The sequence below is a fragment of the Anas acuta genome, chromosome 4, assembly GCF_963932015.1.
Source record: "Anas acuta chromosome 4, bAnaAcu1.1, whole genome shotgun sequence".
NCBI classification, from domain to species: domain Eukaryota; kingdom Metazoa; phylum Chordata; class Aves; order Anseriformes; family Anatidae; genus Anas; species Anas acuta.
Window position 1 is genome coordinate 58,730,114 of NC_088982.1, and position 16,827 is coordinate 58,746,940.

General features: G+C 37.7%; 1 protein-coding gene across 3 annotated transcripts in view; it reads left to right on the forward strand.

Moving 5' to 3' along the window:
- The window catches only part of MTMR7 (myotubularin related protein 7), a 48,628-nt gene extending 35,201 nt beyond the window's left edge, over positions 1-13,427 (forward strand). For 2 of the 3 annotated variants that reach the window (XM_068681495.1, XM_068681494.1), the window contains 7 exons: positions 543-652; positions 3,134-3,259; positions 4,024-4,073; positions 5,774-5,974; positions 7,757-7,897; positions 10,160-10,286; positions 10,729-13,427. In XM_068681495.1, the coding sequence (XP_068537596.1) occupies positions 543-652; positions 3,134-3,259; positions 4,024-4,073; positions 5,774-5,974; positions 7,757-7,897; positions 10,160-10,286; positions 10,729-11,085 (1,112 nt within the window). In that variant the 3' untranslated portion in view covers positions 11,086-13,427. The remainder of the gene's footprint in view (positions 1-542; positions 653-3,133; positions 3,260-4,023; positions 4,074-5,773; positions 5,975-7,756; positions 7,898-10,159; positions 10,287-10,728) is intronic. The other variant, XM_068681497.1, reaches the window with a different exon arrangement.
- Positions 13,428-16,827: the final 3,400 nt, after the last annotated feature.

Here is a 16,827-nt window from a genome sequence, read left to right on the forward strand (position 1 = left end):
TGGGTACAATAGGATAGAAATTTAATGTTGTAAAAGCTGGGAGATTTTGTTCTTCAAACATGGTGTTAAGATAGCAAAGTTTTCAGCAAAATTGTTTTCCTTGGGGAGCTATGACTTTTCCTCGCAATCAGGTGATGTTTTTTGGTTACATCTGAAATTTTAATAAGGTTTCATTCAGGGACAGGGAGCTGTTGAGTGAATTGCTTTATCCGAAACACCATTCTGTGTGGTGATGCTAACACCTAAATTTGGTGGGGCTGCCCTTATAGTGCTCACCAAATCCAGCTTCACAGCAAATATGGTTGTGAATAGGAGGCTATGGCATTTAGTGGTTTTCTGCCTGTCCAAAGGCAGAAATTTGTCCATTTTCTGATTCCAAGACCTCAATAATAGATAGAAGCCCCCCTCTCTAAAGGGTTTGAAAATTTCACTTGCAACACAATTGGGGAAGATCTGTGCTGCACAGAAGGATGTATTTGGTAAACTGATTGCATCAGGCTTCCTGTATTTACCATGCATTTAAGATGTAGCTTATTTTGCAGTTTGTGAACTGAAATCACCTTCAATGAGTGACTTTCTGTGGGGCCTTGAAAATTCGGGCTGGCTGAAGCATATCAAAGCCATTATGGATGCTGGCATTTTTATTGCAAAGGTAAGGTGTGTAAAATAAAATAAAACTTGAACTAACCAGATACAGAAAGTGAGGACCAAGTAACCCAAGCTACTTGGGTAATTTTTGTTATCTTCAGTGATGTTGTATCTGAAACTAGTGTGTCTTGTGATGCCTCGCATATGAAGAGAGAAAGGTTTTAGGTGCTGTGGCATAACATTTTGCTAATAGGGTAAAAACAGTTTGTGTTAATTTGTACTGAAGATCTCAAATGTGTTATGGCCTCTACTTTCTTGTATCTTGTTATGCCATGTATTTCAATGCCCTTTCTTTACTGCCCCAGCAGTGGTTATTGCTGCTCCTTTCCCTATTTACCTTGCCTCCTCCCCTGTTTCCAGGATATTTTCTTTGCTGACAATTTCTGTTCTAGGACTACTACTTCACATGGTAGTTGTGCTATAGGAATGTTAGCACTATACTCTGAGTTATTTAGGAAACACCTAAATTAACCTTCTAATCCAGTGCCTGTTTATTATGATGACCAAATTCCCTAGCAGGTTCTACTCTTACTTACTTGATAACTGCTTCAGGGAAAAAAAAGTATTGGCTTTGGTAAGAAATTATTTTTCCTAATCCCCTCTCAAGTAGTACAGACATTTCTCATCTACTAACAGTAGTTTTAATTTTATCACCCCCTTACTTGTGCTCTGTCTCTTTCTGATTCAATTCTTCTTTTTAAGATTACTATTACAATTTTTTACAGGCCATTTTATTTACAAGACCTGCTATATATGACTATATGGATAAACTTCATGGATCTGCCTCCTAAGTAACTGCCTGTTTCTCTTGCTTTGCTTCTTCCTGCTCAGCAGTTGTAGCTTTTTACCTGAACGCCAGCTGCAAGATAAATGCCCATGTAATTTCTCCCAGCCCTACCAGCTTCTTTAGCTTATAGAAATCAAGTCATTTACATTAGCTGTTGCCCATTTTTCCCCAGTGGCTAATGTTTAATGTCCAAAAAGTATATCCTTTGTCCATATGCTTGCCAGCCTCATGCTTACTCAGGCTTGCATTTTGACCTGTTCTTATTTGCACAGTTCCCAGTTCTCAGTTTTTGGTCTTCTGCCCGTATGGGTTCTATTTTGGTAGAATTTACTTGTCTCTTGAGATAAACATAGATAATTTATTATTATTCCTTGTTTCCTTTTAAGCCCAAATTTAACCTAAATGTTTATTTATCTAAGCAGTATCTTTCCTAACCTATTTTATTTCTTGCTTTTCTAAACATAGTTCTCTTTAGAAATGGCAAAGGCCAAAATCCTTAGAATTTAAAAAAACCCTCAAGTTCCAAAAATAATGCAACACAAGACTTCGGAAAGCATTGTACAAATCCCCTCTTTGTGTGTTTCTCCTGGATTATGGTTAAAATGGGATCCTCTCTCCTCAGTTATTCACTTTAAAAGTATTTGTACAATCTTGCTTATTAGGTATGGATGTTCACTACTACCACAGGCTTTGTCAGAAATCTTTACAATTATGTCTTTAATTCAGTATGGTGTAATAATAGCCATGCTAGCCTGGCACTGGAGGCAGACATTACCATTACTGACATTGCCATCAGGAAGGGAAATTAAGAGCCATATTTCCATATGGCTGTTCTGTTGCTGGTATGTGAGTGGGAGCATTAGCAGTAGCTGAGCTGGCTTTAGACAGTTCTGCACTCTGGTCAGTTGATGTATTTTAATTGCTCTGTGTGGTATGGATCCTCTTGTACACAGTAGACTTTTGGAACTGAGAATCGGTGAAGCTGTCTTCTAGGTGAATTTGCTGGTATATTTTGGAAATGTATTTATCTGCAAGGTTCCTAATAGCTAAGTACCCCTTTTTAATGTATCTATCCTCTTAGTGCATCTAAAGGACAGGGAGGGATGCCTATCACAAATTACAAATGAGATTTTGTAGTGTGCTCCTTCAAGTCCCCAGATCCAATGTTTGTGTCTCACTGGTGCTCACAAAAAAACAGCTGCTGAAATTCAGATCTCCTCCTTTCTGGATAAGGTCAAAGGGTTTGTTCTCTCTTCTGTCTGCCCATGGCCCAAAAGCATACTTAGCTATTTTATTCAGAACAGCTTCATGAAGAGGAGGTGAAAGTAACTCAAAACCAGAATAGCTAACAACTTAGCAGTTAGAAAGCTGCTTGGCATGTGGGACAGGATTCACTGCTCCTTTGGCACAAGAAACTGTTGAAATGGATCCCTCGTCCTCCCATACTGGTGCATAAAGAGGTGATGCTGCAAACACTGTATTGCATGGGATGTGATGCAATTAAGACCTTCCAAATGAGAGGAATAATGCTCAACATCATTCAGGAAATCTGTGGCAGAATTAAAAACAAAATTAAACAAACCCAAAGTTTTCCCAATTCTCAAATGAATGCCGTCCATACTGCGCTGTCTCACTTTTCCTCTCTTACTATTGCCTTTCTGCTGCTTGTGAAATCTCTGACTTTTTCTGTATTCTTAGGCTGTGGCTGAGGAAGGTGTGAGTGTGCTTGTTCACTGCTCTGATGGCTGGGATAGAACAGCCCAGGTTTGCTCTGTAGCAAGCCTTCTGTTGGACCCATATTACAGAACTATGAAGGGATTCATGGTAAGCAGGTTCTCTATCACATAGTCAATGAAAATATTATGGCATCATTTTAGAGAATGTTGAGTGTCTTTTTTTTTTTTTTCTGATGGAAAATCAACTTTCCCTGTATTTTTTTTTTCTCCTTAAGTATAAAGGTTTTTATCTGTCCAAGTCTCCTCATTTCTTTATGAAATGCTATCAAAGGTGTGGAGCAGTTGGGTATCCATCTTTTTTTTTTTTTCATAATCTCAACCAAGAAACTTTCTTGCGGCCCAAGGGGCTTTTTGGTGCAAGCATGAGTTGGTGTTTATTTTCAGGAATAAGTGAAGTTATGAGTGTCAGAAGTGTGTGATCCCCAGACACTAGATTGCAATGAGCAAGCATGTTGGAAGATCTGATCCTTCACCAAGCACACCAGCACTACTGAGGCATCTAGAAATGCCTATCAAGTTAATGGGCACACATTAAGATGAGGTTTAAAACATAGTTGGGTTCTGGTTTAGAAAATGATGAAGCAACCTAATTTATGTTGAAATACTGTCATCCTACTTGCAATAATCAAAAATGCTACTTTCTTCTCAGTTGGCAGTGGTGCTCAATGCTCATCACTTTCCTGCTTGCTCTAAATTTTTTCTGGGATTCCGATACTGCTTGCTTATATCATATCTTGCTCATCACTTTTCTGTTTTTTCTAAAAAATACCTGGGATTCCAATACTGCTTGTTCTACCTGCTTCAATAGGTCAGCTCTGCTCCACTACACTGAATGCAATATTCTCATTTCAGGTTTTAATTGAAAAAGATTGGATTTCCTTTGGTCACAAATTTAACCACAGGTAAGGCTGTGCTTAAGTTTTTCTCCATATATATTTTATGTAGTCAGTATCCACTGCCATCCCAGTTTTACTTTACTTATTGTCTTTCAAAGCATATCAACAGAACACACCCTGAGGATATCACCACATCCATTTTTCCCTTCTATATAACTTAGCTGCCTGGAAAAATCAAAGTGAAATATTTTTGTATCTGCCTTTTCTTGCATATTCACTACAAGATTGCTGTGAGGAATACTGAGTGCTGGTCTTGCAATTGCTATGATGCATGTGAGAGAAAAAAAAATAGTATGTGGCTTGAAAATCCCCTTTGGAATCCAGCAGATCTTTCAGTAGTGCCAAGACTTCCCACCTAAGTCCCTGTTCAGGAGAGTGTACGTCTTCCAGGATAGTACTTTAATTTAAGCATGTCTTTGAGTTACCTAATATCTAAAATACACTTTTCTTATTATGCTTTGTTCCAATTAAAACAATAGAATTTGTTCAGAAACATCAGGTAAAGAAAAAGCAGAAAGTCATCTATCTGGACAAGTTATTTTGTGCATCCATAATATAAAGGCTATAACATAATGAGAATGTCTGAAGAGTATGTATAAACATGGATAAATATCCATATTTTCTCTATTTTCTTTCTTTTCCTTTAGTTTCTGTAAAAAGTGTAATTTTTGTATTGGAGCTTAACTACATGATATTGCTTGATTCAGATATAAATTTAATTTTAAATTTAAAATTCTTAAAAAAAAAAAAAAAAAGCACACACACAAAACAAAAAAAAAAACTTTTCAGTATAAGCACCACAACACTTGTGAAATTCCAGCAGGAATTACCACATTAAAAAATAATGCTGTCAGATGTCTAGTATTATCAGGTGATAGATACAATGAAATGTAATTACCGATGGCTGTACTCTGAGTTCCAGTACAGTATTGTTATGCTTGCTTTGATGCATAGTAACAGTAGAAGTGAAGGCTTTGATTTTAGATGTTGATAGATTTCCACTTTCCATTTTTCCCGAGCTTTACGACGCTAGACAAGCAAAATAATTAATTGAAAATGCTTCTCCCTATTAGGTAGACTTATAAAATATTTTTTATTTCTGTGTGTTCTGTATTTTCAGGTTCCTGTTCTTCAATGTACCCTACAGCAAGTGGTTCCAACAGACAGTTTTATAGTTAGAAAGTTTCGTGTTCACTTTACAGATAAAGTAGCTGTAAAAAATTGTCCACTTTCTAAAAATGTCACCAAGAGAGGGCAGCTTTAAACTGTTTTCTGCCAAAGTTGTTCTGTTCCTCTCCTGCTCAGTCTTCTAGGTTTGGCAATGGTCTGACGCTGACACAGACTGTCTAAGATAGCTTGCTAAAGTCACTGCAGTCATTCTTCTGATGACTTCTGTTACTGTGGCATAACTGTGTATTAATAGCATTAAAACGTGGCTATGTAGCAGCCAGTTGTTAGTAGATGTGAAGCAACAAGACACCCACAAGGGGCTTCTGTTTCTATTTGATAAATTCTGCTTTCCTTCTACTCCATGAGCCTTGCATCATTTTTGTAAGTAAAAACACACTAGTGGTGGAGATTTTAGAAATGAATACAGTTTGTGCGCTGAAAGTGTGAGGGCTTTGTTTTCATTAATTCAGGAGTCATCATTTCAGTTTTCCTAGCGGATTTCAGGCTATAACTGAATGTATCTTGTCCTGTTTTAGGTACGGCAATTTAGATGGAGATCCAAAAGAGATATCCCCTGTTATTGACCAGTTCATCGAATGTGTCTGGCAGTTAATGGAACAATTTCCTTGTGCCTTTGAATTCAATGAGAGATTCCTGATCCACATACAGCACCATATCTATTCTTGCCAGTTCGGTAATTTCCTGTGTAACAGCCAGAAGGAGAGACGAGAGCTGAAGTATGAAAGCCTTTTCTTTAGAAGCATGTTTATGTTGGGGTCTGTGGGTGTGTTGCTGTGTTTAAGACTTCAGGGTTTCCCAGCCCAGGTGAATGTGCTTCCACAAGGCACAAGGTGCAGCATAGCATTCCTGGCTGTCATCTTCTGGTGACACAGATTAATACCAAAAATGTTGATCCTCTGCAATGTGGCTCTGCTGTGAGTATAATCCACTGTGTGCATGACAGGGATTAGTGAGAACGGTTGAGAGCATTAGACCTTTAGCCACGTGGCCCTAGCCTTATTGCAGCATTAACAACATATGAGGCAAGCTTTAAAAAGAAAAGATGATATTAATGAAAATTAAGTTATCAGTTTAAGAGTCACTGCTCTTCTGTGTTCTAACCTGTCTTTAGATCTCATGTTCTTCCCAGCCACGTCTCTAGTCCTGTCCTCTGGGATACTTACTTACAAATGGCCTTTTAGTCTGGTACCCCTCCTGAGGACTGAGTCACCAAACTGTCCTGCTGTTTAGCTCCAAAGCAATTATGCATTAATCTACCTGTCCTCAGTTCCAAACAGAGCCAACATTATCACTCGTGGCAGAGCTGAGTTTGTTATCTGCTGTACAGGGCCCTGGGTCCTAGGTTACCTCATGGTACCCCCTGCTTTTCTCATGCATCATGATCATGACAGCAATAGTATTGCGAGGGACATGGCAGTCGTTGCTTGCTGCTGCTGTTTGGACCCTTTCACTGCTCAAATGCAGAGCATCTCATATACCTTCATCATATCCCAAGCTATAACCGCAGGAGAAATCTGAGCTCACTTGTGTAGGCATCCTTTAAGTGCAGCAATAGGTCTGAGAGCCAATTTTATGGAGGGGATCCTCTCCATCTCTCAAACCTTTGGGACCAAATACCCCCAAATTCTCATGCTAACAAATAAATTCTAGCTGATACTGCTAGGGCAAACCATCCCAAAGCATCTTACTGTCAATAACAGTTTACATGTGACCACAGACTCCACCATTATATGATTCAGATGTATGATTATGTGATTCAGACCAAGAACACACAACCTGGCCAAGCCCTGCACCTGCTGTGACTCACTCCACGTCAGCCACAGAAAAAAAGTGACCCATCACTGGAGTCTTAAAAAGAAGCTTAAAATCACTTCACCTCACAGAAGCAAGATCCTGGCATTTAAAGCAGTTTTTTTTTTTTTTTTTTTTTTTTTAACAATCTCAATTATTTTATACAGTACCTGTTGTTGCCAGCTTTCAGAATTACAAGCCCTCCAATGGCTGAATTTAACTCAGAGTAGAGAGAACAAGTGACTACGCAGCTTCTGTAGCCAGGCAATGTTCATATACGTGTCAGGCTTCTGCCTGTGTACTGATAACAAGCATGTGTACTTGCATAACAAGCATGGGTTACGAATGCCTCGAGTTTCACCAAGGCCACAAAGGGGTTGCAGAGCAGTGGGGCAGGAAAGAAAGCACCAAGCTGTCCGTCACCCTTCCATGCATACTGCAGGGGAAGGTTCATGGGGCTTTTCTAGGACTTCTACAGAGGAAACCTAAAATGAACCCAGTTCTCTACATTCTCTCTCGAGCTGCTCTGGCTTTATGGGGAACGGATTGGATTTTGCTGTTAATGACCAACAAAGGGATACATCTTATTCTGCTAAGGAAGTATAAAGCTGACTGTAAACAAGCAGAGCACTAGAATGTCTTACCCAAGCTTTATTGATACCTGAGTTGTGCTTGAGATGTTTATACATTTGACTCTATTTTTTCAGAATCCAAGAACGAACATATTCACTGTGGGCTCACTTGTGGAAAAATCGTGCAGATTACTTGAATCCTCTGTACCGATCAAACCACAGCCAAACTCAAAGGACCCTGTACCCACAGATGGCTCCATGCAACTTCTTGTACAAGTAGGTAATATCACTTGCTGCTGAGAAGCATTGGATGTGTTAGTACGTAAAAGAACATAATGCCTCTGTATTTATGTATTTATTGCTCCATAAGAGAACTTACAGAGTGAATTCAGGTTCAGATGCAATGAGTTCATTCCTTGCATGCTCACAGTCAGCCAACACCTCTGCAGCAGTCCACAGCAGAGTATTAGTCTGAAAAGAAGCTTAGAAAAGAATCTGAAAAGATTAGAGCTATATTGACAGCGGTGTGTCCTAATTTCATGGTTACTCACTTCTTCCACTGAGAAATGGCTCTTTCAGTTCTGTTCTCATCAATGTTTTATAAATTTAAATTTCCTTAAACTTCTTCCAGTCAGGATTTTAGAATGATGATTTTATATGGTTTAATTGCTAAACTGAGTGTTCAGTAAAACAAAATGCAGACTTTATCTGTTATTGTTGTTATACCTTAAAGTATACATGATGAATTCTACTTTTTTTTTTTTCCAAAATTGAACTAAACCTAATGAGAATTGTTGGTATTGACATTCTGACTTGAGTAATTAATTGCGCCATTAATTTTAATAACCTTAAGGAGAACTTGATTAGAAATACATGAAAACTGTGACTTAAGTAAAATCAACTAATTTGCTTTCTAACTGCAACTAAAAGCACCTGCTAAAAAGTCAGTAAGTATCCTAGATTACAGAAACTGAATTTTCTCACGTCTACTGTTCCAGGCCATATCCACGTTAAAAGAGTTTAAAAATAGCCATTAATCATATTCTTTGGCATAGTGGGATTTGTAAAAGAAATACCAATACTCCATTAGAAAAGTAATCCAGCTGATTTTAATTGAATTACTTGGGTGTGTAAAGATTTCAAAGCTATCAGACCGTAAACTTAAGGGGGAATGTGACTTAAATAGTATACAGTATAGTATTGGGGTAGGAATAATAGCTGCTTGGCTGGACAGGTGCATCTGAGGGCAAGTCTCTCAGTTACTTAACCTGTCTGGTGAGCTACTTACATACTCAAAGTCAGGTTCTGCCCATGTGTTGTGTGGAAAACAGGAAAGAAGAATGCTGTAAGCTACAGACTTACTTACAGTTTGAATCCTTTTCTCCTGAAGATGAAAAATCAACTCAACTGTTTAGCTATGAGTTTGTCAGGTAATTCCATAGAGCAGGAAGGTAACTAGCCAGCATGTATGCTTCATGCAATTTCCGTAGGCCGGTGTTTGCCTTTCCTTTTGCCACGGATTGCTATTTTAAATCAATTGCAATTCAGTGTACAGCAACTTGGTATCACTAGCAGAGGTTTCTCCATTAGAACAACACGTAAGTCCCCAGTACTGGAAAGCACTTGAGTGTACCTCCAGCTATTTAATTATTGTTCTTTCTTTCCCATCTTGCTTGTTTTCTTAAGCATTCTGTTTACTTGAGAGGTATAAGCATATATTTATGCAGCAACTGAAATGCCATAATTATTTTAGAGAAAAAAAAATCACGTCGTTTAAAATTTCAGTTTAAATTTTAAGAGATCAAGATAGTATACTGTTTTTTACCCTTTGTTTTTAAGCCTTCTTCACAGGGAAAAAAATAGCAAATTGCTAATTAGCTGCCCCTCACTCCCCTACCCCAGACAAAAATAAGCATACGGAAATCCAAAACTGGCTTAGTGGGAAGCTAAATAATGGTTAACAACTAGGATTATGAAAAACTGTCTGTAACCATGGCTATGGTTAGGTAGGTACCTTTGCTCTACAGCACAGACAGTGTAGAACAAGAAAATACTGGAGCAAAAGTTTGAATTAGTCTTAGAGGATACCTGTTCTTTTGATAAGCTATATCACTTCTAACAGTTAATGTCCTGAATTGCTGAAAACCCTAATCAGTGAAACAGTCAGAGCCATCTGATCCAAGATACTCCTGTTTCTTTCTGTTGTGTATGAGAAGTGGTTCAAGCTGCACATGCCCACAGATTTGCATCTTCAGGACAGACCCAATGTAAATGAATTGTAATGAACCACTGCTATGGTGCTTAGGGACAAGGTTTAGTGGTAGACTTGGTGGTGCTAGATTAACAGTTGGACTTGGTGATCTTAGAGAGCTTTTCCAACTTAAATGAATATAAATCTTACCAAACAGCTAATGAATGCATGGAGCGTGTACGCATTCCAGTGATGGATCTAAAAAAGGCTGAAAAAATGCACATATTTAAGTCTTCTGATACCGTTTTGCCAAATTAGAAAATTGCTGACCTTCCCCTCAATTCCAGGTTCTGGAGTGGTATGTACAATCGCTTTGAAAAGGGGCTGCATCCTCGACAGTCAGTTACTGATTATCTGATGGCAGTGAAGGAAGAGACTCAGCAGCTGGAAGAAGAGCTGGAAGTCTTAGGAGAGGTAATAAACACTCGATTGGGATGTCCCAGACTCGAGCTGATGGCAAATGAAACCCAGTACGTGACAGAATCCCCTACACAATACATCCTCTTCTGGCATAAGGATGTCCCTGTTCTCCCATAAATCACGGGGATTTTGACATTCTTTGCTTTTGACATTCTGAGGCACAAAGGTAGACCTCTCTCTTTAAGGTGAGAATTTCATCTGTGATAGTGCATCCATACTATTTCTGAAAGAAAACTTATATCCTTCTGTAATTCAGTTCAGCATCAGTTTGTGACAGACTTGTGCATGTCTGATACTCCATAAACAGAAAAAAAGTTTAAAGGGTGCCCCTTGGGTTGTGCTCTAAATTATTTACTTTTCAAAAGGCAAAGATACTTAAAGGGACCACTGGGTGCTAAATGGGTGTACGTAACATATACTGTTTTCTTGATTTCAGAGGCTGGCCAATCTTCAGAAAATGCAACTAAATGGTAATAAAATCCAGAGTAAGCAGCAAGACCGAAGCAAACAATTAGGGCTTTCTGCTTCCACCAACAGCTTAGCCAATACTCCCCAGGAGTATGGCAACGATCTGAAATCATTCCCGTCCCGGAGCCCTTCACAAGGGGATGAAGATTCAGCCTTGATTTTGACACAGGACAACCTGAAAAGCTCTGATCCTGACCTCTCAGCCAACAGTGATCAGGAGTCTGGTGTGGAGGACTTAAGCTGCAGGTCCCCCAGTGTGGGTGGCTGCTTGCCTAGCGAGGACAGTGGTAAGGATTCAGATGAAGCTGTATGTCTGGCAGTCTGAAACACCTTCTCAGCAGGAAAGGAGCTAGAGGAAGCCAAGTCCTTCATGGTCTAGAATGATGCATTTTCACCAGATGAAGAATGGGAATGGTCTGTGGCCTAAAGAAATAATCCAAAGAAAGGGAACCGTGCAATTGTGTAAGTAAAGATTAAGCAGAACAAGCCATGATTAGTTTTTAGACATAATGTTAATGAAAGGTAATCTCTGCTGTTATGAATATTTAATTTAAGCCAATGTGGTGTTTGTTTTCACTTTATCAATGCTGCACATAATTATTCCTTACTTTGTACATTTCCATATTTATTGTACAAAATAAGTTATTCTCCAAAGACATGAAATTCCAAAGTACTCTTACATATATGGACAAAGTTGAAGATCCACTTAGTGCTAGGCTGCTGGTGAAGCAGTCAGAACTTATTCTTATAGCTTTTGTTGCCTTCAGATGTATTGTGAGCATCCTTTGTTTTTTCCATGAGAGGTATTACTTTTTGAATTTTAACAATTATTTATTTTGCATATTCTCCTACTAGAATCCTTTAAGGCACTGTAAACCTAACAAATGAATACGCTTGCTTAGGGAACAAATGCAGCTTTGATACTACAGAAGGATTCCTTAGTAAGAAGCACGTGAATGCATCCCATTTGTACTCAACTCTCAACCAGTGTTGAAAGTTCAGTAGTTTCTGTGAACGAAACTTCAAGGACTATAACAATACTTAACACAATCTTTGTGGTAAAACATCCCTTTAAAATGAAAGATGTTAGGCTGCATACTACAGCCTCTGTCTTTTGTTCTCAAACGTTATTTATAGTTTACTCTTGTTCAAAAATGCCTAAGTAATAGAGAGGTAAAGTTTTACACATAATAAAAATCCAGGCTCTTCAGCCTATGTTGACTCCTACTTGTCAGTCTTATTTCAGTGGGAGTGAGGTATGTGCATAGTCCAAAATCACTTATAAAAGTCACCTACAAGTGTTGCTCCAAATCCAGAATTAGCAGATGGTTATGCCCATAAAGGAATTATTATATTTCTTCCAAATTTTATTGTTCAGACTAAACTAAAAGTTGCTTTTTTATCTGCACACAAAATTTCCCTTATAGCATTTGCCAACCTGAGCATAGCAATGCTAATTTAAGACTGATTCAAAGAATCATTTTCTAGTATTAAATATGGAGTAGAACAACACAATAGAAAACTCAGTCTTAAGTTTGGTTTAATAATTTTCATTTTTTATCAGTAGAAGCAATAGCTTTCATAATTATAGATATGAAAATAAACCACTCAAAAATGTTTAAAACTTGCGATGTTTTGAAACTCACTAAAAGGCTTCCAGATGAAGCCTCCTCCTCTTCCCCCATGCCCCAATTAAAGCAAATTAGTTAAATATATAATTCATGTCTGCTTTTAACTCCTTGGAGATAATGATGTAGCATTGAGTTCTAGTAAAGCAAAACATGGTAGTGATGTAAGTTTACTTTGATGGCACTTCCTACTACTCCTTCAAGTACAGATTTACAGGCAGAATTAAATTATATAAATATACCTCAATTTAGAAGCTTTAGATTTTATTCTCAGCCTGCTTTTGTGGAATGGCTCTTCATTTTGTTCTAAGAACTTGTTATTGAGTAGGTAAACTTCAGTATGATTACTATCCTGATTAATATCCTCTTAAGAGAGCTGTTGTCTTTGAAGAAAAAACTTAATTCTTAACAAGATAGACCTTATTGTTATACTGGAAAGGCCAGATTCTCAGTTTGATAAATCCCTGTCGCTCAAGTAAAAATAGGGCTATGATAACTTACCTTCTGCTGAGGATCCAGCCTTCTGGTTTTTAATCTTTATGGCTTTTTAATGAATGAAAATCCTGATTTTAATTGTACTTTTAAAAATGTTTCATATTTTGAACATACCCTGTAAAATTTATGGTATTAGAGGAGATTTTTGAATGGGTTTTCTCAAAGTAAAGAAATACACTGTAAAGTCAGCAATGAAACAAAACATACAGCTATCTTCCTAAAAATGAGTTTGAGACCGGGCAATACCATTGTGCATCTTTAAAATGTAAAACTGTATTGTGGTATTGCACCTTATAAAACAGGTTTAGAAACAGATGCAAAACAGGAATATAGGCATACTCAAAGCACTGTCCTCATGGAGCTAATGCAAGTTCTTAGTTAACATAATAACATTTTAAATGAAGTCTTTGCTTAGCAGCCCTCTCTGATGTGTCTGCGTCCTTCAAATTCTGCATTATTTACTATTGTTTTCATCGTTGTAATGTATGTATTTGTGACATTATTAGCCTGCTGAGAAATGCTTCCAAATAAATACTTAAGGTCACATACTGTTACGTTATTTCATAATGCTGAATGAAACAAAGGTTTGCTTTCCCAGTTCTGGTAATGCAGTTCTTCAGTTACTCAAGACGCATTTTGTCACTGAGGTCAAGGGATTATTTCATCTTTCCTAGTTTCATACTTGGGTTCATTACTTTAAACTGTGGAGAAACCTACAGCTGAAAACAGCTGCTGTCAGTTGACTTGAGTTCATTATATAGGAGTCTGTTACATCCCTGTATTTCTTCTATGCAAAACAAAAAGGATGAGCAAACCACACTATGAACTACCTTAATTCCTTGGAGCCTTGTAGGGATCTTCCCTCTGCTGCAAATCCTTGCAACTCTGGCATGAGTCCACTGTAATTTAAAATAGGACACACATGAGCATAACAAACTGCTGGGAAGAAGGGATTAGAAGAGTATTAGAGGTTTCTGCAGTGTAACTTTAGCCGCAGAACAGTTCAGGCTGTTCTTTAGTATGAAAATGTGTATCTAGAGGACACTTAGGGTAATGAGATCAAACAGTGGAAGTTTTTTCTACACATTATCTCCAGCTGAAGAACAGACAAAATGTATTCATCAACTGCTTTTAGTAGTAGCTCTATACACAATATAGACAAAGGTAGTAAATTGGATTCTGAAAAGTCGAGAAATAAGATGAAATAAGTTGGAGGGGACAGCTGAGATTGAACAGTATCATTGCAAGCAAGGAAGAAAAAATAACAAAGATGGAGGCAGGGAGTAAAGTTCTCTGTAAAATGACTGGGAGGGGAACCACATACTTTGAAGATAGGGGGCAAGTCAGAACACAAGTTCGCGTAGCATAAAAAAGTGTTTGATGACAGAAATCGGTAACAATTAAAATCCAGCAATAACAAAGAGGTAATGTGTACAATGAAGATAAGGATTTTATTACAAGCTAACTTGATGCTTAATTAAGGACATTGCCCTGATCTGCACACAGAATCCTCACGTTTATCACTATCTTAGCCAAGGCAATGGGATGATTTTCCAGCTGAAGCTCAAGCACAGCTTTCGCATTGGCTGGTCACTGTTCCATGCTATAGTGCAGAGATAGGTAAACACTACAGTGACTGAAAAACAGTGACAGGTAAGTTTCTGACAATTTCTTTGTGAAAGGAGGAACATGTGGAACAGAAAGTAAGTTGAAAGTAGGTCAATTTATACAGTATTAAGACTAATGAAATACCTACCAAAGTTCTAGGGCCAGGAGCACAGGAAAGTGGGAATTCAGACACCAGAAACATTGCCAGAGAATGGGGAGATGGGAAGGAATATTAAAATAAGCATTCAACCTTATTTACATGATTTAAATTGCCAGTAAAACACAAGGAGACAGAAAATCAAACTATTTTACATCTTAAAATTTAGCGGTCTTCTAATATAGATTGTTCTGTAAAAGAAGCTAATGAAACTTTACTGGTTCACTAGAATCAATAAATGAATTCAGTCAAGGACCTGTTTTTAAAAGTCTACTGGTTGTCAAGCTTATTCAGAATAATTTATTGTTTCCGATGATTAATTTAGTCATTTTCTTACTTTGTTAAAGTATTCCCTTATTATTGGTGCTGTACATAGCAATAAGCTACAAAGAATGACAGTAAAGTTGATTTCTGTAGCTGTCTGACCAAACTACAGCATTTACAAAAGCAGTAGCCAGAGCTGCAGTGTGGGTTTCCAAAACCCATTTCAGTGAAGATGGCTCTAGTAATGACTGCTGTTGAAAGGGTTAAGCTGGAAAAACTCAAATCACTAATGTACAAAGAATGAAAGTTTGTCTTTGAGTAACTTACTGTACCAGTTTCCAACACAATTCTGTATCCACCCAACAACTCTATCCATAATTTAAGACAACTACCAGTTTTGTTAAAAATCCCAAAGCCTTTATTCGTATGTTTAACACGCTACAGTATTTATTATTCAGAATAATGTACACAATAAGGCTGTAATAACTGACTTTAACTCTCTTGCCAGTGTTTTAATTCAGCTTTACCTGAATGTCTCTAAGAGAGATTATTCCTAGTCTTCAGAGGGAGTAGTAAGAACTTAGACAGAAACAAGACTAAAAGATTTCTAACTTCCGTATCTGGTCAAAGTCCAAAGTGGCAGGAGTACGTAGAGAGTAAATACAGCAAATACCGTAGATTAGATATTACTTAGATCTAACTTTCTAGTCTTTTGTTTGTACTGGTGGTTAGCATAGCTGTATGTATCTGACAATCTGTCTTTCAGAAAAGTTAGCATGTCAAATATACTGTGAAATTTAAGAAAACTTTCTTCAATAACCCCCAGCAGAACGTACCATTAACAGCAGTTAAAATGAAACCTACTTGATTTCAGACGTTTTAAAGTTTCTCTGGTCTGCAATACCATCAGTTACAATTGCTATATGGAGAATTCACTTCTGGATTTAAGTAGTCTCTTGACTCAGGGAAGAACAGGAGGCCTAAATTCAGCTTAAAAACCACCATTTTGCAATGAGATGAGGTATGTAAGTATGCAAAAATCAGACTCAATCAGCAGTTACAATACAGAATGTGCCCTTGAACCCTCCCCAAACTACCACAATACCAATGACAAATTGCCTCCTTACTTTCGTGTTTCTTACTCATTTCTCTTTTCCATTTGGTGTAACACCTCAGTACGAGCTTTACACAATGCAAGGCCCTTCAGAAACCAGTAAGCAATAAGCAGCCTACTACTTCAGGCTGCTTAAAAGTTCACTTGACACATTTCAAAAGACTTTTAGGATATGCATCTCACAGCAGCTTCCATCCTCTTACACTTCATAGGGAATTGTTTAAAGCTGGATTTACAACTACACATTTCTGTAAAATATAATAAAGAATATCCTTAACAGTTAACAACTAGCAAGCTAGAAGCCAGCTAATTCTGTCAGAGTATTTATCACTGTTCTACCATGTCTTCTGGTGACAGTATGAAGGTTACATATATAGAAAAGTTTGCATTGGCACAAATATCGTTGGACTTAAAATAACAAAGCAACAACAGTAGGAAAAACAACAGCAGGTTGCTTTATCTTTTAAGGGTCATAAGGAAGCCATTCCTGCATATTTTACAGGACACCTGTAGTTAGCGAAGTACACTGTTACTGGATTCAGGGAGTTGTGTGCTTCTTTGGATGGGTTTGTGACCATTAAAAAAAATAAGAGGAAAATCTACTTAGAAATAGGAACAGATATGAGAGAGAAAATAAGAAGGGAGATGAGAGAGGTCTTTCAACATTGATACCCCTGAAAAAGAAACACTGTACTAAGAACTTGCATGGAAGACTGACATACCATCAGGATGCTACGAAGACCTACATTTGTAAGTTTGATCTCTTGGAAAACAGGACTAAGCAAAGAGGAAAAGCTGAAA